At 41.2% G+C, this 23,139-nt stretch overlaps 1 protein-coding gene across 1 annotated transcript in view; it reads right to left on the bottom strand.

The window, feature by feature from the left end:
* Window positions 1-23,139, bottom strand: part of TXLNB (taxilin beta) — a 34,934-nt gene that overhangs the window by 4,004 nt on the left and 7,791 nt on the right. Inside the window, exons 4-9 of the mRNA XM_058834126.1 lie at window positions 19,523-19,693; window positions 13,775-13,969; window positions 12,000-12,119; window positions 6,824-6,898; window positions 1,546-1,638; window positions 301-396 (exon numbers count right to left, since the gene is read on the bottom strand). Of these exons, the coding sequence (XP_058690109.1) occupies window positions 301-396; window positions 1,546-1,638; window positions 6,824-6,898; window positions 12,000-12,119; window positions 13,775-13,969; window positions 19,523-19,693 (750 nt within the window). The remainder of the gene's footprint in view (window positions 1-300; window positions 397-1,545; window positions 1,639-6,823; window positions 6,899-11,999; window positions 12,120-13,774; window positions 13,970-19,522; window positions 19,694-23,139) is intronic.

The following is a 23,139-nucleotide window of genomic DNA, read 5'->3' as shown; positions in this document are numbered from 1 at the left end:
GCCAATTTGCTTCTATGGGAGAGCATTAAGAATCACCCATTTTTAGAGCACTTAAAATTCAGAGTTACATAATTCAGTTTCTCATGGATGTAGTGGATGCCTGCACAATCTAAAAGCTGTACCAGCTGGGATTGTCTTTTTCTCTAAAGACATTCAATTATCAAGGTAGCTTGAAAGAAAGACCCTTAGATTCAAGAAGACATTTTTCTCTGACTTCTGGGATTTTCAGGTTATCTCACCTCCTAGTTAAAGCTTTACATGGGAAAAAGGATGCATCTTGAGATGGAAAAGACTGCTCACCTCTTCAATCATGTCCAGTAATGCTCTGTTACAGTTCTCAAACCTGGATTTCCATGTAGCAGTATCCTTTTCCAACTTCTTCATTTTCTTTGTCATCTATAGAATCAGGAAAAAAATCTGAATCACAACAGATATTCCATGCTGAAGATGAAATTAGGACAGTCCCTTTATTTGAGCCTTTGGCCCTACTCATAACTCTGCTACCATCGGCTGTAGTGCCTGTGCTAAGTAATAATTTATGCTGAGGGATGGATTTCATTTGAAGTAGCTGCTATATCACTTTCAGCCTCTAGTCTGTAGTCCCAAAAGTAGGACCAGTTGATTATAGCCAACTTCCAGCATACAAACTACCACAAAAACAAAAGGCAAAGAAATGGTGGAATCTGTTTGTCTCTTTTCCAGACTGCAGTGTTAGACTGCTGGGGAGTTAAAGCTCTTCTGAGCCCTCAAGGCTAGGGAAGTTCCCCCTGGCCTAGTCACCCCTCTATACTACCTCTAGAACACACCACTAGCTAAATAGCACCATTTTTCCTGCTGGTTTTCTGCAGGCAGAACTCTCTGTGAAGAATTATTAGATGAGGGTTTTGAGCCTTGGTGGCAGAGCAGAACATTGTTTTATGAAAGCAGGTACAATATGTAGATGTGTTTGGTTTTAAACTCATTCAGGAAATAATTACAGGAAATAAGAAGGAAATTTATTTATTTTTAAATAATTTTTTAAAAATTTATTATTATTTTATTTATTATTTAAACAGTCTCTTAGACTACTGTTTCCACATGGTGCAAAGGGGTTGGTGGGCTTCAGCTCTGCCTACACACTCCAGTGGAAAGATGTGAAGCCTGTGTCAAACTCTAGCAGTGTCAGTCACCCGAAGGTTCTGGGCACTCCTAGGAACATGGTCTGATAAATATGGTCCCAGACTCCCTCTCTGGTATGTCTTAGGGATCTGTATCCAACCATCACATTGTATTTTAGGTGAAATATTTATTCTTCCAGGCATTTTAAGTTTTAGCTGAAATGGAGAGCTTTCTACTCTCCTTTCTGCTGTTCAGCTTGCAGAGCTGAAATCTATCCTGTTGTTGGTAATGGCTGAGTGTGTCCTAAATCTTATTTGAATGTTGATGAAATTATTTTTCAAAATCTGCAGAGATGGCCTCATCTCAGGTAGAATTATTAGAGTGAGAAATTCCAAAATCTAAAAGGAAAGTATCAACTACAGAGCTCAGGCATGAACTCCTACTCACTTTTTCCATCTCCTGTTTGAATGTGGCAAACACTTCATTGCTTTTGGCCAATGTTTTCTGAAATTCTTCAAACCTCTCAGAGTAGAGAGTGATCTGCATTAACAAAGAAAAAGAACCTTCAGTAATTTCAGTACATCCAGGATGGTGAACTTCTACTTTGGTAGAAGATAATAAAATAAGTATTGTGTTTGGACATGGAAATTAGCTTCTGTTTGGAGACCATGAAGCACAAACATCAGGGAAAAGAAACTCTATGGATCTTTTTCTGGTTGCAAACTATTATGATTCCTCCATTGCAGAAAGAACACTGAGTCAGAATAGAAAGAGCCAGACATGTGATTTTAAAAATACCTGGGAGTTATTGATTCCCTGTTTTCCTGAATGTTGAATGCTACCTCTATTCAGGGTGTCCTGAAGAAAAGTAACTCTGTAGATTTCAAGACTTCTGAAAACATTTTCCTTGGTTTGATCCCTGGCCCGTCTCCATAGGCAAGGACTAACCTGAGCTGGTCCAACCACTGATGCTGAGCAGGACCATTCTGTGTGATCAACTCAAGGTGAGAGCCAGTGCGAACAAAGCTGTGCCTGAGCTCTAAGCCTTGCTTCACCATGTAGATGTCACCAAACCCCAGCTTTGACCTGGGGTTTCAGCCCTGACAGAGCAGGTCAATACTGCCTGGCTGCCTGGCTGTTCACCTGTCTTGTGGATTACTCAGAGTACTCCTCCAGGCAGGCTGGGACCTGGGTGCTACCCTGGCTATGATGCTTTTGATGCACATTTGTCCAAGTGAGCTGGGGCAGAGGCATCACCACACTGCAGTCATGGTTTCCCCTCTTCCTTCTTTCCACCGGTGGCTCAGGCTGTGGCCAAGAGCTGCACAGGCAGTGCGTGATGTGCTTCACTGGACTCCTCTGTTGAGAGCAGGGTCACTGCTCACTTTCTATGTTATGTGGCATGTAAGCAAAGCCCACCCTTCACTATCACACTGCCATGATTCTGCACTGGATTCCTTCAAGACGCATCCCTGCACCACAGCTTGAGCAAGCTGAGAAGGCACCTTGTCAGCTCTGTTTTGGACTGCAGCTATAGGCAAGGCCAACAAAGACAGAGCAAGCCATCTCCAGCCAGACTCTTCTACCAGTTTCACTTCACTCCGTGAAGCAGAGTGGAAGAAAGTTCTATTGCAATGTGCCAGCATTTCAGACTACCAGAGCTCCATATTTTGTGATCAGTTTATACCTGGCAGCCATGTGAAAGTTTATCTTTGTTTGTATTTTGTCATTATTGCAATATTTTGTATCTAAAATCATCAGATGGTTTTGGGGGAACAAATGTTCGAAAGATCTGAGGTTGGTTTTTCTGTAAGGTTTTCTTGGTTTTGGCTTTTTCTGGATGGTTTGGTTTTTGTTGTTGTTTTGTTTGTTTAGTGTTGCTTGTTTGTTTATTAGTTTTTTCCCCTTTGGAAAAGAAGATCAGCTCCAGCTTGTTCCATTCCTTCTGGTGTCAGAACATCCCCAGCAGTGTTTAGGTCATCAGACATTTCATCTGTCCAGTCTGGCAGCTCTTAGGAAAAGCGATGGTGTCACACGTGGTGGCTGAGGCAGGGTGGGTGCAGAGCACAGGGAGGGTCAAGAGCAGCCTGCAGTATTCCAGTGTGTGGGAATTTTGGTTTCCCCCTCTCTCCACATCAGCAGAGAGCTTTTCTTTAGTGTGGTGCCAGCCAACTCACCCCCTCCCCTGATACTACTGTGAAGTTACTGAGGAAAAGGAGATTTAGAAAAAGTTGCTAATAGTGGGGGGAGGGGGTTCATTCTGATTTTGAAACCAGGCATGGTTATATTATGTATCATGTTTGTTCAAGGTAGTTGTTATGGTGCCCCTTGCCACAGCCACAGATGCAGGGTTCCAGCCAAGTATAACCTGGGCTGTAAGGGCCTTGGAGGCTGAGGAGGGTACAGGCAGCAGCTCTTCCCCATGGAGCTGGGTGAAGACATGGGAGGCTTACCTGTACAGAGCACTCCGTGGTGCCAATATCAGAGCTAGCTGACATAAAGCTTGCATGTCTGTATTCATACAAGGCTGTAGCCAGAGCTGTGACCTAGGCACACACAAAAACTCAGAGGGATTTGTTTTAGCAGGCCAAGTTCCACAGCCTCGGTGGGACACTGGTACCAAGTGTGTCAATGGAGCATTGGCATTTGGAAGAGATATCACAGCTCTAGGGAGAAATGTCTGAGCATGCTAAAGCCAGGTGACGGAGCAGTGGTGGGAGCCAGAGAACTGAGGCTCCCAGCCCAGATCTGCTTTAAAAAAGCTCGCCTCAATTCTGTCTCTGCTTTCCTTCCAAAATTGAGTATTGTTTAATTAGGTCAAAAACATTTCACATTTGAACAGGGCAAGCTCTGACCTCAGCTGGGGCCCTAAGCAGCACCATAGCACTAAGAATAGCTTCTGCAATTTAAAATGAATAATAAATGAATGTTTTCATAGTGTCTGGGAATGGGCTGTGAGAGATGTCACTCACTTGGAGCATACACTTGTGCTCCAAGGTCAGAGAGATGAGGACCCCCTTGCTGCATCCAGCAGGACTGTGTGGGCAGGGAGGGCAGAGGCAGCACTGCTGTGAGTGCAAGGCCTTGGGGGAAGGGAACTGGGGGCTCCTCAGCATTGCCATGCTGAGAGGGTGCTACGATGGGGGCACCCCTTTGGCCTTGTTATATTCTAGGTTGCTATGGCTTAGTGGTTGTACTGTGCTGGCTACCAAAAATTAAAGGTCTCAGCTGGCTTCTTTATTTTTATTTTGTTTCAATGTGTGGAGCTAAAATAGTCTGCCTAAGCATCATGCCTGGGGAGAGCCTGCAGCATCCTGGGAAGCACCACCACAGTTTGGGTGTCCCTCCTCAGCTGGTGCCAGATCCTTGTCACCATTTGAAGTGCCAGATTTGTCTGTCTCTGGCACATTGTGCCATCCAGAGACAGGCTGGCATGAACATGATGTCCCCAGCTCCTTCCAGCTCAAGGAAGAAGTGGGTGTTCATCACCTCCTCTAAAACAGAGCGATATCTCATTGTGAAGGTTATATTATGGCTTTGCCCTATCTCACTGACCCAACACCTCATAAATTTCCATGCAGCTATTCCTCTGTTGATCATAGAATCATACAAAGACTTGTATTAGAAGGGACCCAAAAGACCATCCCTGCCATGGGCAGGGACACCTTCCATTAGACCTGGTTGCTCAAAGTCCCATCCAACCTGTCTTGGAACACTTCCAGAGACAGGGCATAATATCTAGTTATTGCTTTGTGTTGTTTGCATCAAGGTGCTCTTTACGCTCTTTCTGTTCTGCACTTGCACAACACCTTGCATGATAGCATCTGGTCCATGAGGGAGGTCCTTTGATGCTACCACACTGGAAATAATAAAAATTCACAAAAATAATATTAACAATGTTATTATTCCCAGTAATTCCAAATGAAGGCTGATATGTAAGTGACAGAGCTCTCACACTTGAGCAACAGATTTAACTGCATGTTTCATTTCAGGAAGTGAATCATCTAATTTTTATCTGCACAGGTCTGCAAGGGGCACATGTATTCTCAGTGCCTTTACAGACTTGTTTGACTGGTGTTTTCTAAAAACACCTTTTCTGTTTCAAATGTTCTAGTTTTTATCAATACCTCCAGCTTCATTAAACTGGCTATGGAGGTCTGCCTGAATAATTTTTTTTTCATCTGGTTGAACATAAGAGTTTCATTAAAACCACTCTGAGAAAATTAGGAGTGGGTTTGCAGTCAGGACAGACTCAGAGACCTTTGAGGTTTGATTGCAGAACCTGTGAAACTGTTGTCAGCAGCAGTTTATATGATGTTCTTCACTGGCTTATCTCAGCCTCTGAAAAAACATGTGAAAAACTAAACCCCTCTTAGCATGTTTCCAGGTTATCAGTTTAACACTGTCTTTTTTTGATGGCTCAACAGGTAGCAATTAGACCATTTGCAAGGAAAAAGCTGGGACAACTTGCCTGTATAATTAACTATGAGTAAGGCTAGGAGGGCACCTCCTGATGGATGAGGAGATTGGCAGCTGCAAGAGGAGCTGACAGACTGACACCACCCCCCTCAAGGTTCTGCTTGGGGAGAATCTCACAGACAGGTCAAAGAATCTACATTATTGTTTCTTAAATCTAGAAAAATCTACTGACACTCTATTTTTTTGATGTCATCTAGTGTTCTCACTCATTGATTCAAAGTCTCACTTGACTATTCAAGGTGATTATTGCATTGCTCGCAAAGTGTAGTATATTCTGCCTATTTCCTGGTTTTACTGCCTTTCACTCCAGCTTGACTCCTGGTGTCATTTTGGTGAGTAATTTTATTTTATTGAAAGTTTCGAATTACAGTTAAGTACTGAAATCCTAGACACCCCTCTCTATAAGGCTTTAGCAGACAGAATTCCTGTTAGTGAAAATGCTGCCTTTGCATCCCAGTCCAGAAAAACATATGGGGTGCAAAGGCATCATTCTCATTAACTTTAACAGGAATTCTGTCTAGAAAGACAGCAGTTCCAGGTTGGTAAACTTGTTTCCTAATACATATGTACTTCAGTGCTTTGCTGTATTAGAAACCTGCCTGAAGGGTAGTTATGGCAAATAATCAAGGCACACACATTGTTCTGTGGTTGAGCACTGCAAACACCCATAAATCAGCACTGTAGAATGATTAGGGTCGGAAGGGACCTTTAAAGATCATGAGTACAATCCTCCTGCCTTAGGCAGGGACACTTTCCACTGACCAGATTGCTTCAAACCCCATCCAGCCAGTCTTGAGCACTACCAGGGATGGGGCATCCACACTTTCTCTGGGCAACCTTTTCCAGTGTCTCACCATCTTCACAGCAAAGCATTTCTTCCTCATATGTGAAAGAAACCTCCCCTCTTTCACTTTAAAACTGTTACCCTTTGTCCTACCACATTCCCTGGCAAAAAAATCTCTCTCTATCTTTATAAACCTATTTTAAATACCAAAAATTTGGAAAAGGGCCTCCTCTTCTCTTCTTTAGACTAAACAACCCACATGTCAGAGTATGATTTGCAGTATGGGCATTACCTTACAGTTGGCTTGAAAATAACCTGCTTCATTTGCAATAGTCTATGGGATATAGAATGAGGCTAGAAGGAATACACAGAAAGTAGTTTGCATACTTTACCTGGGATGTGCCTCATGGGTTAAAAACAGGCAAACAAAGGCACACCATGCAATCACCTCTCCTACGTCACCTGTGCCTGTAGGACAGTCTCTTGCTCCTTTAACATTTTGGCCTGGAGCTTCCATTCTGCAGCTTGGTTCAGGAGCTGTGTTTTAGGCAACAGAGAGAAAATTGTTAGGTCCCTAGATTATCAGTCAGAAATCCTCATCCTCCAGCTACTCATGTTACTGTGATAAGGAGTGATCTAACTTTCACGTGAATATAGCTAGAGCAGTTAGGTAAGACAGACAATTTAGTGTTACCCTGAGACATGGGACGGGCTATTTGCATTCCAAAGGCATATTTGGGTAGGAGTTCAAAACCTACTTGGAATTAAGTGTGCAGTACAGTGGGCTATAAATAGTGTGGTATTTAACCACATCTTCACCAGACCTTTAGAGAACGGTTATACTTTCTGGCCAATTCATTTCAGCACAGCTCCAGCCAAATTCCTGCTCTCCAGTGAATGGCAAACCCTTTTGCAGTAATGAGCATGAGTTAGTGTGTGGGTACGGTCACAGTCAGACCTGCATTAAAAAATCTGTGAGTTTTCAGAAAGCCAATGCATAGTAAATGTCATACATTTACTGGTATGTGTTATCTTTGGGTGCTGTTTGCACTGACAAGTGGAGAATTCCAGCTCAGGGTGATAAATATCTCAGGTTCAGTAGGCAACCCACTAGGAGCTTGACTGCAGTTTCTTTCCTGGCTTCTCCTAGGAAGGTGTGCTTCCCTGCTCCAAGTTGTTTGGCAAAATCACATTCTGACGTCCAGATCTGATGTCCAGATAAAACAGGTGGAGGATTGGTCAAGGCTGAATGAATTGTAGGAATGAGGTGTACAGAGACCTTTCCTAGCTACAGTTCTGAGTAAGCACTTCCAAAGTACACAGTAATATTTTAGCAATTGGTTTAATCTGAAAGCAGGAAACATTTACCAGAGTGTTAAAGAAATGTCCCTGTCGTCTACCAAACATTTATAAAGTGTTTTATTAGTCAGGCCAAATATATTTTAGAAAAAGAATGCTAATGATAGCTTGAGAAATGAGACATAAAGAAGTTATTTTACCACAGGATTTTGCTCTGTTGGATTAAATTGTACTTAAATTGTACTGTAAATTGTATTTAAAATAGCTTAGCTGGGGTCTGAAAATATATTGAAATTAAAAGGACTGTGTACGTCAGTGGATCATATACTGGAAGTGAAACGTGAGTAGAAGCACATGCAGAAAATGTATTTGATCCCCAGTAAAAACTTTTATTCTAACCATTTTATTGGAAATAACACATGTAAACTATGCAAATACCACCTGGAAAAAGATCTGAGGATGAACCCCAAAATGCTGACTGCCTCCAGCTGTTTGTGGCACAGAGACTATCTGAATTAGACTTGCTGCATATATAAACAGATAGATATTAGCTCCAGAAAAATATTTCTTCCATCAATTCAGTCTTTTGATTTGGACCTACTGAATTTTTTGCCATCTAAAGTTTCCCAGATGGGAATGTTTTACAGCTCAATTATGAAGAAATGCTGTGTTGTACTTGTTTTATACCTGCCTCTTAATATTCCTTTTGAGAATTTAATTTGTTGTTTGGTTCCACGGACATAAATTAAGTTCTTGAATTCAGATCTCGTTGATTAAAATTTCAAATAGATTGTGTCATGGCCAGTAAAAAGAGTTGGTATAGGTTAAATGAGCATCAGTTTATGCATTTATTTTCTCAGAAGAGGGTATGCTTTACAAGTGCAAAAAAGGGTTTTTTTAAAGTTTGGATGAAATCTGGATTTTTAAGTTTCACCTTTCTTTGATATCTATTATTTTAGAGTGTTTTTTAAAATTTATACTGTTTGAATGATTTAATGAAAAGTGCTTTGAAAGCCTTCTGAGCTACCCAGTCCCTAGGCCAGTCATTACTTCTAAGAACTGGACTTTTATCTGTAGTGCTTTAATCTCAGCTAGGGTTACCCCCATACCCAGTGTGACTGGAATAAAGAAAAGGTCCCACCTCCTGCAACATGTCTTTGGCCACAGCACAACAGATGGACAGAGAAGGCAAAGAAAAGTTGCTTCTTTTGCCTCTTAATGAAATCCCTCTTATTGACCCACATAACTTCAGCAGTGATTAAAAATCCAAGCATTAATAAACTCTTCTGTAATGGAAGCAAGCCACAGCGAGGCTTGCTCAAATTAGCACACATTCTTATGCAGCCTGAGGTCATCTGCAAACACCAATCTGGGAGAAAACGAATCAGAATTGATACATTTATTAATAGACTATGAAGTGGTAACAAGGAGGCTGAAGAATCAAGAAATGAATAAATATTGCATGTGGTGTTTGCAGAGCAGCACTTTAGTGAAGGGTGGTGATGATACACTATTATTAGAGCTATGATAGCTGCTGGAGGCCCAGACAGTCACAGGGGCTGGCTTAATGAAAATTAAGCTTCTCTTTTTGCTGTCAGACTCTGTAAATTCCAATTATGTAGAAATGTGACCAATACCTTGCAGTCATATACTTGAAAGCCACAGATGCTTTAAACTGCAATTAATTACTCATGAAAGTTTGTATTAAAAGTGCTGAAAATGTTTGGTATGGGGGAGAGGAAGTACAAGTAGTGCCCACCCATTGTGGCATGGTGGTAAAATTGCATCCTTAGGTCAAGCTGTCTCTTTGTGGAAGCCACCACATATTATGAACCATTGCTGCTTCAATAGGGAATTGCATTCTTTGATGCATGTGTAGAGTGAACTGTGCAAGCAATGAGACGACCTCCTTCTGAGGTGTACAGGCTCTGCAAGAAGGAACATCTCTCATTGTCTGAGGTAAAGAAGTTTTGCATAGGGGCAAAGATTCCCACATGAAGAAGTGCATGGGAAGGCATCAGAATGAGCCCTCAAAGAGTAATCAAATAGGTAAAAGAATACAAAAATTTTCATTTAAGAACACCTGCAAAATCCTGCAGCAAAGGTCATGCACAGGGATGAGAAAATTCTGTGGAGAGAAAGGTTCTGAAAACTGTTCTAACTTTGCACATTAACAAGCTGGAGAGTGTTACAGCTAAGTGAGAGAACTCCATCAAAAGCACCTTGATTTAATACATACATGTATATACATTACTCCCACAGACACTATCACAATAGCTGGGTGGGTGGGAATAAGAGCACATCAATAGGATGGAGGTGGGAGCCAAGTGTAGGCCAGCTCCCTGGGTGCTGGGCTACCTCTGATGAATTGTGACATACCTAATTATGCCTTGACTCATTGCATGGCTTTTGGCCTTAATTTCTGTAGCTAAATCTACCTTGCTTGGAGGTGATGTTAAACATACATCACCAGCCTGCCTCAAGGACAGGATTTTTAAGCATTCATTTGGACAAGGGAAAAATATTCTTTGTACACAGTACATACCATTATACACCCACTGTGTAAAAGTTTTGTAGCTTGTTTTCAAACCTGTTATTTCTTACACACAGCAAAGCCCAAAAGAAAATCTTCCACTCCCAAGTGGTAACTTTCAGTGCTTTAAAAGAAATGCAAATACCAAGACTGTGCATACCAGTTCTGGAAAACACACACAAAGAAGTTTTGACTAAAACAGGGACAAGTCATAGGTGACAAGCAGCCCCAAAACTCATGCTTTGAGAGGTGCAGCACGAGAGGTAATATTGACACAAGGATCTAAATGCCAGTTTTCCACAGAGCCCATGCCTGGTATTATACATCTTCTGTTTTGCTTTTTTTTTTTCTTCTCAGCATTTGAAATCTGGTGTTCATTAGCAGAACTCCCAGTGACATCAGTAAAGTAAACCCATATTTGCCATTGTAAGTGATTTCTTGGACATCTGGAGTTTTCTGCAGTTTAAATCTGCCAAGAATCAATGGTCATGAATGAAATATTGGGGTTTGGCTTTATGTAGGTTTCAGAGTGAAGGGGAATAAGTCAGCTGGACTACAAGTTTTCATGCAGTGATATGCAGATCAGCACAGAAAAGCCCCAGATCCTTTTCACCCTCACTCCTTAGCTGGGAGTAAAGCTGAGCAGGAGTGGGTGTTCCAGCTGCAAGATCAGTGCAGAGAAAGAGGATAAATGCTCTCATGGGCTGTTTTTGGTAAGAGGTGTATGCTGTTTTCCCCTTGTGCTCTAACCACAAGTCTTAGAGCCCCATATTTTCATCTGTTTTGAGTTAAGTATTTTAAAATACCCGTTAGAGCCACGACACTGCTAATATATCTGTTTCCAGATATGGGGAAGGGATAAATGTCCTCTCTTTATAGTAATCTCTCATGCTGCTCCTGAGTTAGCTGGAGGACTGGTGAAAACTAAAGCTTTCTTCCAGCTAATGAGAGCCTGTCATGCCCTCTGAGATCTGCTGCCTCCACTGAGAAGAGGGACCACGTGCCTGCGTTGAACTCCGATCCTTTGTAGATGTGAGGATTGCTGTGAAAATACCAGGCAGTCTGGGAAAATTAATTTTAGTTTGATTGAGTCACAAAATGTGTGAGACTACAGATGGAGGAGCATACTTCTCCCATCCCAGCTGTGCCTGCAGAGGACATCCCTCCTGGAGCTGCTTTTCCTTGTCCCCCTGCTAGAGATGTCCTCTCCTCCAGAAAGGGAGGAAGAGCAGACAAAGCTGCTAAACAGACCCAGACCCTGCCTGCCTGAAAGAGGGACTGGCAACCAGTGTACGGAGTGTAACAGAGAAGGGGAGGCTTTGTAAGAGCAAGTGGCTCCCGTGGATTCCTCCACTGGCAAAAGTGGATCCATGGCAGGATGCCTGGGGAGCCTTGGAACCTGGGGGAATAGCAGCCTTCAGCCATTTCACTTCAATCACATTCTTGGTCTCCTCTCTGGTGGTTTAGACGTGTGCATTTATTGTGTGGGGAGATGAAGTATCAAATACCAGAGACAATTGAAAACTAATGGCATCACCTGACCCAACATCACGATGTACCAACTGCACAGTAACAGTGAGTTAGCTGAAGTCGTCTGGGCTCTAACCCACTGCTCTGCAGTGTGCTCCTAAAACTGAAAATGCCAATGAAAGCAGCCTTTTAGAGGCTGTTCCTTTGCATTGATGGTAGCTATAAAAACTTCTCTGCTATTGTACCCCAGATTGGACCTGAATATATTAGTGAAATAGCATGCAGGGCTTGTTTTGGCTTAAAGCTAAATAAAATACAAATTAGAAGGATAGGTACATATTCCTTTTCCTTCTGATGTCGCTCCTCAGCTTCCTTCATCATTTCCTGAGACTGTTCCAACTTGGCATCCACCAGCTTCTGTTGAAGTTCTCTGTGCTTAAATATTTTATCAAGGTGCTGTGAAAAAAAATAAATTCTGCTGAATGTGCAGGTTTAATTGTCTACATAGACCTTCATGCTTGCACATGAACAGCTATTTAGTGGAACACTTGAAAGACAAAATCATTGCAAAACAAGAAGACACTCAACCTATTGCAATGACTAAAAAATTACAGCTCTGATAAAAACAAACTGTGCCAGAATTAGCATGGGAGGGGAAAGTGGTGTACATTATAATTTTTGATTTATTGTAAGAAAAAAAAAGCCTTAGCATCTTTGCCAGTTCTGTGGTCTACATATGAAGTAATCAATATAATCTAGTATGAGTGAAGATCAAATAATTGCTCATCAATAATAAATATGCTATGGACACACTTTTTTTTAATTGTTAAATGGCCAGTGGATCTAAGCCACAGTGTGGATGATGGTATAGACACATTGCACCTGCAATATTTTGGAGCACGTGCACAGCCCATGACATGCTCTGTGTAAATACAAGCCCAGTGCATCCCCTTTGGTCTGGCCACACCTGCACAATGGAATGCCTGGGTGACAGGACATGAGTGAGCATCTGGAGACAAGACCAAACAAACTAGAGGTGTCCCCATGCCTGTAAAATATCTGCCTCCATGGTGACTTTCAGGAGATGAATGTTGCTGATAGCCTTCTTCACTCTTAATTCACTTAAATAAAATTCTTAGGAGCAATTATTCTGAGTGTGTCCCTCTGGTTTCCATTTCCTTCTCATAGACACCACAAGAGAGGAGTGTACATTTCCTTCATTCAGTATAGGACTTCATACATGATTCAGCAGATTTGGAAAAGCAGGTATTGTATCAGTCATTCCAGATTGTAAAGACAGATAACTTATGTTTAATTCAGTATGATAATGCTGTCTGATTGCACTGAGGCTCACAATAAATGTATTTAGAAACTATAAAAAGACCCATTGTGATATTTGTTGATGTTTGTCATAAAAAAAAGAAATAATAATGGTAGTTTGGGATTTTACTGGAGGACTTTTTTCTGGTGTCAAAATTTTCTGGCCAGTTCCAATGTATACAGAAAGAATAATTTCCCATCTGTCTACTATCTGCTGGATCTCAGTGAGCATTGTGCCTGCAAAAAAAGGAATCTATTTCAATTCAAGGCGTCACCTTTATCTGCCATCCTAATTTTCTGCTTTTGGGAAAGGGTCAAATAGTTTACATCAGAGCCCTTCTCAGCAACCTATTTCTGGAGGGAACAAAATATATTTGTTGTCACCTGCAGAACAGGCTGTCTAAAGAAATGGGAGCTGGGATGTACTCAGTGGGAGCTTACTGGGAGGAAAGGCATGCTGGGGGAGGTCCCCAGGGATTATGGGGAGCTGTGACGGGGTTGGGGAAGCTTAGCAGAGAGCTGGCACGTCTCGCTGCTCGGGTGCCCCAGCCCCTCTCCCCAGAGCGTCAAGGCTGGCGGGGCAGGGCGCTGTCCCACGCAATTCCATACCCGCAGAGCCCGGACTGTGCTGCAGGCACAGTGCTCCTCAGATGGCAAAGCACGGTGGGGGCTACTCTCGTTACCCCTGTGAGACACCCGAATGATGGCCAGGCTGCTGGCTGTGCTTCCTGCTTCCCCTGGGACAGCCGGGTGTGCTGCCCGGCCCAGCCAGCAGTCAGGGCACTGCTCACCTCTTCCCGCAGCTCATACTGGTCAATGATGCTCTTCAGCTTCTCTGCCAGCTCCGTGTTCTCCTGGCAGAGCTTCATGTTCCTCTCACTTTGCTGCTCGATCTGAGCCTGGATTTCACTCAGTGTGCCCTGGAAGTGATTAGTTATTTCTTTCCTCTTCTCATCTTCCTCTCGTGCCCTCTGGATTGTTTCCTCCTGTTGTTGAATGGGAGAGAACACAGTAAGTGAGAGGCATAATAAGCAGTTCCAGAAAAAAATACTGTTTTGGAGTAGCATAAGGCTTCCCTTTGAAGGATTATACATGCTTGCATTCCTCTTTGGAGATTTTCTTGCTTTCATCTGCTCCAGCATTAGGCGTGATTCTAAATTTACAAGGCAAATTACACAGTGGACTTGAAAAAATTAGGGAACTAAGAATTTGCATTTATAAAGATGGATGTAGAGCAGAGCTTCAGGTCAAAGCAAGCCTGAAGGAAAGGACATACATGCATGTCTTGATTCATGATACTGCATCGCAGCTTTTGCTTCGGAAAAAGATATTTAGTGGAAGCAGTCAAAAGCACTTTTGTCAAAATTCTCTTTGACTAAATTTAAAAAAATCAGCCTTTACAATGCCTCGATTTAACAAGGAATCTTCATATCAAATTCATGGCCTTTGGGATTTAAATTTTTAAGAGAAATCCATCACTTGCTAAAGAATCCCTTCCAATTCCTCAGTTTTCCTTCCCTAACTTTTAACTGACATGAACATTTGCTCTAATTTACTAGCTAGTGAGTACAAGGAAAGCTTGTATGTTGTTTCCTACAGAATCAAAGCAGACATTCAGATTTAATTTTCTTCCCATTATTGAAGTTCTGGTTTAGATTTGTTTATATAAAAGACAATGCAGAAAGAATCTGGATTCATTACTTTGGATCCAGAAATACAGACTATTTTTTGCCTTCCTCATTTTCTTCCAGGGCAGTTTGCACTTCTGGGGAACATAATCCTAATGTAGAATGGCTAGGACCATATCTGCTGTAGTTACAAATCAAGCCAGGACCATGTTAAAAACTTACTCCACAGCACACAAATGGCATACTCTAATAAGGTTCCAACTAGCATAGTAATTTTCATTAAAAATCTCTGGTAACACTGCATATGGATATTTTCTATAAATATATTTTAATAAAGCCTTAGCTAACTCTAACAAGGTATAATTTGTATCACGAATGTGGCATAGCAGGTGTTGATTCAGGTCCTGCTCATGAAGTAAGGTGAATACCAAATGACCCGATTTCTGCTTAGCATGCACAACAAGAGCCTGATCTAGGACAGCTGCTGTTCAAGGTAGGGCATGTTTGTCCTTTTGGGGTCCAGGGAGCGATAGGGATGACAATGCCTTGGATGATGGGAGGAAAGCAATGGAGCCGTTAATAATACCCTGGTGCACAGAAATCACCACGGAGCCCTGCAGTGCCCTGCAGTTCACACAAGAACCTGTGTGTGTATTCATAAACAGAGTAATACAGAGTGTGACTTTCCCTCAAGGGACTCTCCCTCCTAGGAGGAAGGAAGAATTTCGTGTGGAGCTGGGCAAATGACTTGGGGGTTGGGTCCTGGTTCAGTACCAGGTGTGGAAATTGGACACACAGAAAATTTGCAGCAAGATGAAAGAGAAGCTCTCCAATATCTTTTTTCTCAGTTGGTGAGAATGATTTTGAAACATTTTGCTTGAGCAGCAACTGAGCTGTTCATAAGTATTTTTTGTTCAAATCCTTTTAGCAGAAGAATGCACTTCCAAAGTAGAGTTAAAAATGCTGCTCAGAAGGTGTTTTAAATCTACCGCTTTAGCATTTCCAAAAGGAAACATTTAATTTTCTTTTGAAAGGGCATATTTACAAACAATGTCATCCTTTTTATTTTTTATTTTAAACGTTTTCCAAATTCGACTTGAATTCCTAGGTAGTTTTGATTACGAATTCCACTTTATCTCTAAGAACTGTTTAAAAAACCTCTCATGCCTCTTAGTTCTCCATTACATAGGTGCAGCCCTGAGCAGGCAAAAGAGTGAACAAGTGCTTCACTTGGAGAAGTCAGTCATAAACTTGCACGTCTGAAGTCCTCTTTCTGTGGCTTCAAAATATTCTTCCTCAAAAACATTTTATTGTTATAACACAGGTAGCATTATAATGTCGCTACCATGATTTAAATCTCTCCAGAGTAATAAGTCCATATGACTATAAAACAGAAAAGGGGGACTGTGCATATGTCACACCAAACAGTTCTGTTGCAAGGTGAAACAAGACATCCTGAGACTACCAATCATGCAAATTTTAAAAACCCAACCCTCTGTATTTGTGTTACTCAAAAGATCTTATTTCCTGCTTTTCTGCGGTAGAAAATTGATACAATACAGAGCACAGAGACAATACAAAGATTTGTGGTTAAAGACATTGAGCCAGCAAGCATTTATTTGAAGGATGCAGGATTTCTCTGTATCTGTTCTGCTTTAGAGAAAAATATACTTGAGAAGGATATTTGCTTGGGAATGGGGGCTGGTATGTGTCCTGGGGAGCTCCTCAGAAGCCTTCATTTGTTAAATCCTTGAGATCCTAGTGACAGATTAAGGGTGGGTGGGGGTGAGGGGAACTGGCTGAGCAGAAGGACAACAGTGTGGCTACAGCACTGAGCAGAGACTAGCCATAAGCTATTCTCTTTTCTCTGCCCTTTGGGAACCTTTGCATTCCATGTTTACCCTTTCAAACATATGTTTTTGTCCTAGTATAATATTGCTTTTGCTCTCATGTTTTGCTGCCAAGAATGTAAGAATGCATTGAGTAAAACCTTGTTAAAATTAAGACAGGATATTTTACAGTTTGGGATTTAGCACAGGAATGTGAGATCATTTGTGAACAGAAGAGTGTGATTGATACTGGAATTGTTCTCGTGGCTCTCTGGGGCAGTTCCAGAAGACTATTGGTCTGCTGAAGCCATATCAGCTAAGATAATATGAACAAGGAATCCTTTTTTCAATGAACTGTGCTCTTCATTGCCAGGCACCACAGTCTGAGCCAGTTTGGAGCTGAGCCCATAACTGAGGCTGTTGACTTTTGTGACATTTGTATGAAAGTCATTGCTTAATGCCTGGTGGCAGGAAGGATGAGGGACCTGAGATGTTTGTGTCACTACAAGATGCTAAGTAGCTACCAGACTGTCAGATAATTGGCAGAACATGAACTCCATGCAGAGAAATGAGTTGCTGTTGCTCTGAGCAGAGCTGCTCTCTATTGCTGTGGGAACACATTTCACTATTTCACCAACCTTTATTCTGCTTTTCTTGGAGGGAGAATGAAACATCTGTGTAACTGCAAGGAAATAATCAGAATAGCTGGGCTGCACGTAAGTGAGAATTTGAGGCTGGTATCCAATACTAACCAGAAATTTTTCTTCTCTGACCTGCCCTGTGGATTTTCAATGCAGCTCTGCATTGCATATTCATCACCACTTGGCTGCACGGATCTGCAGTTAATGGGAATTCCACACACCAGATGAGTGAAGATGACATTTACATGATGTGATGTGCATATAATATACCACATGGTAAGTCAGAGGGGGTTTCTGATGTGGGCAGGCCAGGTTTCTCCTTTGCTATTGAAATGACACAATCTCCTGGCCTCTATTTTCCATGTTTTGAAACATAGTAAGAACTGTTCATTCCAAGCACTAAAAAATTATTAATCTCTGTCCTGCCAAAACCAAAATAAAAATATTTAAGCATAAGATTTTAAAAATAACATTTGATGGATTTTCTGGTTTTGAGCCCTCTCAGTACAGTCATAAGTGAAAGAAAATTGCACTCATTTAAATAAATAGAACATGAGTTTCTGGACATTCACAGATTTCCAGGAGCTAAAGCACAAACTATACTTAAATTCTTAGAGAAACAAAACTGGATAAAGATCATGAATGTCTTTGTTTATTACTTTATTTCTCATGCATTCTGCAAGTGTACTTTGTCTTACTGTCTTATTTAATTTTGGTTTTTTTTTCTACATTGATAGCACGGGAACCAGAGGAAAGATAGTATTCTGGGTTTTTTAAAAAGTCTCCAAATTCTTAGAAAGAAGTGATGAAAATTTGAACACTTCCTCCTAATACCAGATCACCTCAAGTATCTTCCCTGGCTCACCTGGCAAAGATACAGGATAAAAATAAGAACTAAGTCTGAAATTTATAGGTTTATTTGGAAAACCTAGTCACAAAGTAAAGCAGTCCAACAGGTAAAAAGATGTTGGAAAGAGACTTTCCTAATTGTAAAGATGAAATGTGTAAGGAAATATTTATATACAAAGAGAATGGAAAAATCATGCTCTCTAGCAGTAAGATTAATAAGCATAAAGTAGCTGGGAAACTGTGTGAGGAATTCAATAACATTTGTTCCAAATATGTTTTCCAAATATTTTCCAAAAGAATTAGCTTTTCTAAATGCCCTAGTCTACACTGATTTGTTCCACTGATATGATTTAGGAATATCAGTTAAGGCTATGCAAAGCACTGTATCTTTAATTCACTTTAAAACTGACTTGTATTTCTTTTGAAATATTTTACCCACAGATGGCCTGGTAAATCACTGTGGATCAATATTGAGAGTAACTCAGGTCTAATACAAATGACAGGCACAAAATTTAATTTTCACTACCAGTTCTGTGAAACTATAACTGAGCATAGAGAGATTTTCTTCTAGCTTCCCTATCTGTTAAACTGCTTTTATCCTTCTAGTAGGAAGGATTGTAGTTTGAGTGTACGTATGACTATTCCCTCTCCCAGCTGTATTCTTACCAGCACACAATGAAAGTCAGAGCAAGATCCTGAAGGCCCACTCCTGAGCCAGTGGAAATGAATGAAAATGCATTACCAGTATAGAGCTTGTATCAGATGGAATTCTTGCTGCTGACAATTCCTATGTGTAATTCTATACATAACTATATCCCCATAAAGAAAGGGTTTGAATAGATCAAAACAGAGGTCTTTTGCATACTGATACGAACACCATCACTAACACGCACTCAGAAAATAAGGGATGATCACAACAGAAATATTCTTCTTGAATATACTTTTTTTCAAGGAGCATAATCATATCATAAATTTCACATTTAAATGGTGTGATGCACCAAGCAATTGGCAGACATGGTGTATGGATCCTAGCCTTTTGACACTCCTGAAAATTTTCTCTTTTAACTGATTCTCATAATCCAAACAACTTCCACAGATAATGTTGGCATTCTTCCTGTCTTGACTTTTGGTGTCTTCAGGCAAATGTCCTGATTGACTGACCCTCAAAAATCACTTGAAAAAGTCCAAGTGCTCGAATTACATGAAAACACCCACCAGCCTCTTGTGAGTCCACTGGAGCAAAGCTGGTGTTCCTGTGGTTCTGTCCACATACGTGCCATTTGCATCTGCACTCTGAGGGACCTGGTCTGTTAGCACTGCTGCTCTGCTCTGCACTGAGCTCCCTAATAATGGGAGGAGAGTGTAGAGCTGGTGTGGGCAAACCCAGTGTCCAAAAGTGCTGGGATATTTCCAAATGAGAAATAAAGGGGTCTTGCTGTAAATGGACCTCAAGATTAGAGCATATATATAATTATTATATATTGCATGTGCAGATGCAAAAGTCCCTTTGATTTGGTACTAGAGGGAGATAGAAAGGTGTCAACATCGTCTTTCCCCCCACTGCTGCATACTGTGATAAGGCTCCCACTCACCTTGAGGTTCTTGTTGTGCCTCTGGAGCTCTCGGCACAGGCTCTCAAGCTTGCTGCGGGCGAGGATGGCTCGGCTGTGCTCACTCTGCAGCTGGTCCTTCTCCTTAGTGATCTGTGCCTGTCTCTTCTGTAGATACTTCAGCTTTTTCTGCTCGGCACGATGTTCCTCAAGCTGGGCAAAACAGGGATTAAAACAGGGAAACATTGATTAAAATGAAACAAAGAGGGATAGAAAAGAAAAAAAAAAGAAAAAAAATAAGAAAATTAGCTCTTTTGGTTTGGGGAAAGTCTTCATACTTTCTTAACCTCTTAGGAAATATTTTGTATTTACTAGCACTAATGTGAGAGGAGACAGGAACTTAGAGATTCCCAAGCCCACTTGCTGCAACAGTCCCAAGTGTGCTGTACTGTGGGTGGGTGAACATAATTTTTAACATTCTTGTCACACCATTTTAGCTCTTCTTTCTTTCGTTTGAATTTCTTTGAGGGACATCTGTGAGGTTTTTATTTTTGTTTCAACATTTGGAACTAGAGCAGTCAGTAGTGTTTTATGTGGTGAGATTTCTCCAGATCATGATGGTAATACAGTAGTTGCTCATTCTATTTTACAATTTCCTGAAAAAGGAGCAGTTTCCTAAATATCCATGAACCTGCTGGAAAAAACAACAGAAGAGGTGCTGGAGACCAGGAATGCTGTTTATGTGGGGGCTTTGTTGCTGATGGAAGAGAATTCTTTTCAGAGAAGAGTTTCCCAAAATGACATGTGGCACCTCCTCTTGTCAGGCTCCTCTGGCTCACAGGACCACGTGAGAGCATCTGTCAGTTGTGTTTCTGGAGGTCCTGTCATCAATGGGGGTCAGTCATGATGAATCAAACCTCTTTTGGGCTCTTTGTTTCAGTATAATTCCTGGAGGAAACACGGACAGTCCCTGATGTTCCCTTTGGGCGTCTGCTGTTCTGTGGGTGCATGGATCCTGCCTTCCCTAGAAGGCTGGTAGGGAGAGGGGTGTATTTGGAAGAGGCAAAGAGGACCAGCAACAAAATTGCTAATAGTAATCCCTGCACAATCTGCTAATTTCTTTTGACGCGTGTCTATCACTGAATTTTTTGAAAAAAATTCCTGTACCGTAAATTAACACCCTAACAATTCCTGTACCGTAAATTAACACCTTTGACCTTCTGGTCAAAGAAGCTTTTCAGCTCTGAAGCTTTTAATAATTTCATCTCCTGTACCAACACAATAACCCTCCTCACCGTATCACAGATGTGCATACATTGCAAGGTATTTCTGAAGTCCAGATGGTTTCTGATTAAAAAACAGTAGCACAGGAGCTTAAACATGCAAACCTTAATAATAACAGTTGCTGTTAAGACTACATTATCTAATAATATGGTACCACTTGTACTAATTAACCTCAGCATGACTGGGAAAGTAGGTGAGCACTGGGGAATAAGGTGCAGCTCAAACAAGACAGTCAACAGCATCATATTTTACATTTTTATCTGTTTTCTGCAGATGTTTGGTTATTTATGCTTACAGTAGAGAGCTCTGCGTACTATTAATCAAATCACAGCTAACTGTACAAATTGCACAAAACAATGCTCTCACCAGCTTGGAGTATATTTACAGTTTATGTCCAACTTTTAATACATGCACTGTCTATTTTTGCTCCTGCAGATCACAATATGGGCTTTTGCATCTAATCAAGCTGCACTAGCTGAAATAATTTTTCTAGTATCGTAGGAAAAGAAATTTATTTTCTTTAATTGAGGCTGAGATCCTTTTCCTTCACAAGATTGTTTTTGTCCCCTTCCCCTTTCTGCTGAAAAACATAAAAAGTGTTCTTTTTGCTTCACATTTAGCATGCACAGCCTGTGCTCAGTGGATAATGATTTATCCAAATTTCACAATTCATTCAAGCTGTGCTTGAGATAGGGGGCTCAGAATAAAGTTGGTTGTAATCATGATAGGAAAAGTCTTCCAAGCATTTTTTTGCTTTTTTCCCTCCATTGCACTAGGAACTTATATCTCAAAGTTCTTAGGAATATCTTAGGAATATCTAATATCTATTCCTATCTTAGGAATATCTAGAATAATATTCTTTTCAATGAAAAAGGCAATTCACTGTTAAATGAGAATGCAATAAGGGTTCCCAATCATAATTTTTAAAGAATAATTAATGAAATAGAAGCTAAAATTAACTGCAAATAGAAGGAATTTTGATTTTTGAAAGCTGACCTAGAGAAATAAACAGTCAATTTAAGAAAAAAAGTTTTATCTTGATCCCACTTCAGACAATGAGAGGGCTCATATTTATTTATTGGCATATTGTTCTTGCACCCAGCACTTGTGAGACTCTCAGGACCTCTGAAAATAATTCAGTTATAAACAATTTTGCAACAGCTGTTTCTAAGCAAAAGCTGCCATAAACCACAGTCTGCTTTACTAACCCCACACACCGGATTTAGTGAATGAAATGTTCTCTGTTGGTGAGTAGTGTGGCAGAGCTTGTGCCCAAATGGCTGCACCGTGCCACTTCCCCATCCCTGCTGGGATGGCTTCTGCCTTCACCAGCCCATGCTCCAGCCCGCTGTGTACCCACAGTCGTACAGACTGTGCCAGGGCATGGGCTGGCAGGGAAATAACATTGCTGGGTGGCCTCTTCAGCTACAGCCAGCCCCAACACTACTTGAAGCAGGGGAAGCCACTGCCAGCACCCAGCTCCATCTGTCACATGGCTACACCTTCCCCTGAGCTGTGCTGCAACAAGTGTTTGTGTCACCACATGGCTCACCAGACCAGGGAGCTGATCTGGCTGGAAAACAACTCAGCAAAAGCAAGATGTGATCTGAAGTGTGTGATGGGGATGGACAAGAGGGAGCAGAGTGACAGCTACAGCCAACTGCTGACAAGCCATTAATCACCATACGCCCCTCAGCCACTCTGAGTGAGCAGGGTAAGGCTGTATCCAACAAGGTTTTTGTTGTATTTACTGAATGATTTGTTTTAGTGGCATTGCACAGTATGTCACATGAAACAAGTGTTCAGTATTTTTGTTTTAGCACCTTTCTTCTCCATGGGCTACTGGCAATATGGCCCCTGTTTTATAGAGTGCTGCAAGGCCATTTGAATGAACTGGAGGGTACTTTACAGAGCAAGAAGACCTATTTCAGTTGATCCGTGAGCATGAAGTCCCTTTAAGCGTGAGATAAACTATGAATAGCCCAATTTATGAAATCAGAGGATTTTACAAGAAAAAAGGGAAAGCTAAATTTCACTTCACATTATGATGAGACATGGACACATCTGTGCATAAAACCAATTACAAAGGCAATGTTCTGCTTCGCACATTTTTCAGCACTCCACAAAGCATAAAATGCTTCAGCCTTGTAATTTGTAAGATTTCCACAGATTATGGTCATACAGTCATTTGATACACAGAAAAAAATATCTCTTCATCTGAAAATAACCTTAACTTAATAATCTTAAGTGTGGGAAGAACAGTCAGGTAGGTGGCATTGTTACAGGGGTGACATTGTGGTGTCAGGGCCTTTGACTCTTCATTCCACTGTACTGTTGCTTCTCTTACAATTAGTCTCAGTTGTCTATTATCTGCT

The sequence above is a fragment of the Poecile atricapillus genome, chromosome 3 (genome assembly GCF_030490865.1).
Source record: "Poecile atricapillus isolate bPoeAtr1 chromosome 3, bPoeAtr1.hap1, whole genome shotgun sequence".
NCBI classification, from domain to species: Eukaryota; Metazoa; Chordata; class Aves; order Passeriformes; family Paridae; genus Poecile; species Poecile atricapillus.
This window is presented reverse-complemented; position numbering and strand designations above follow the sequence as displayed.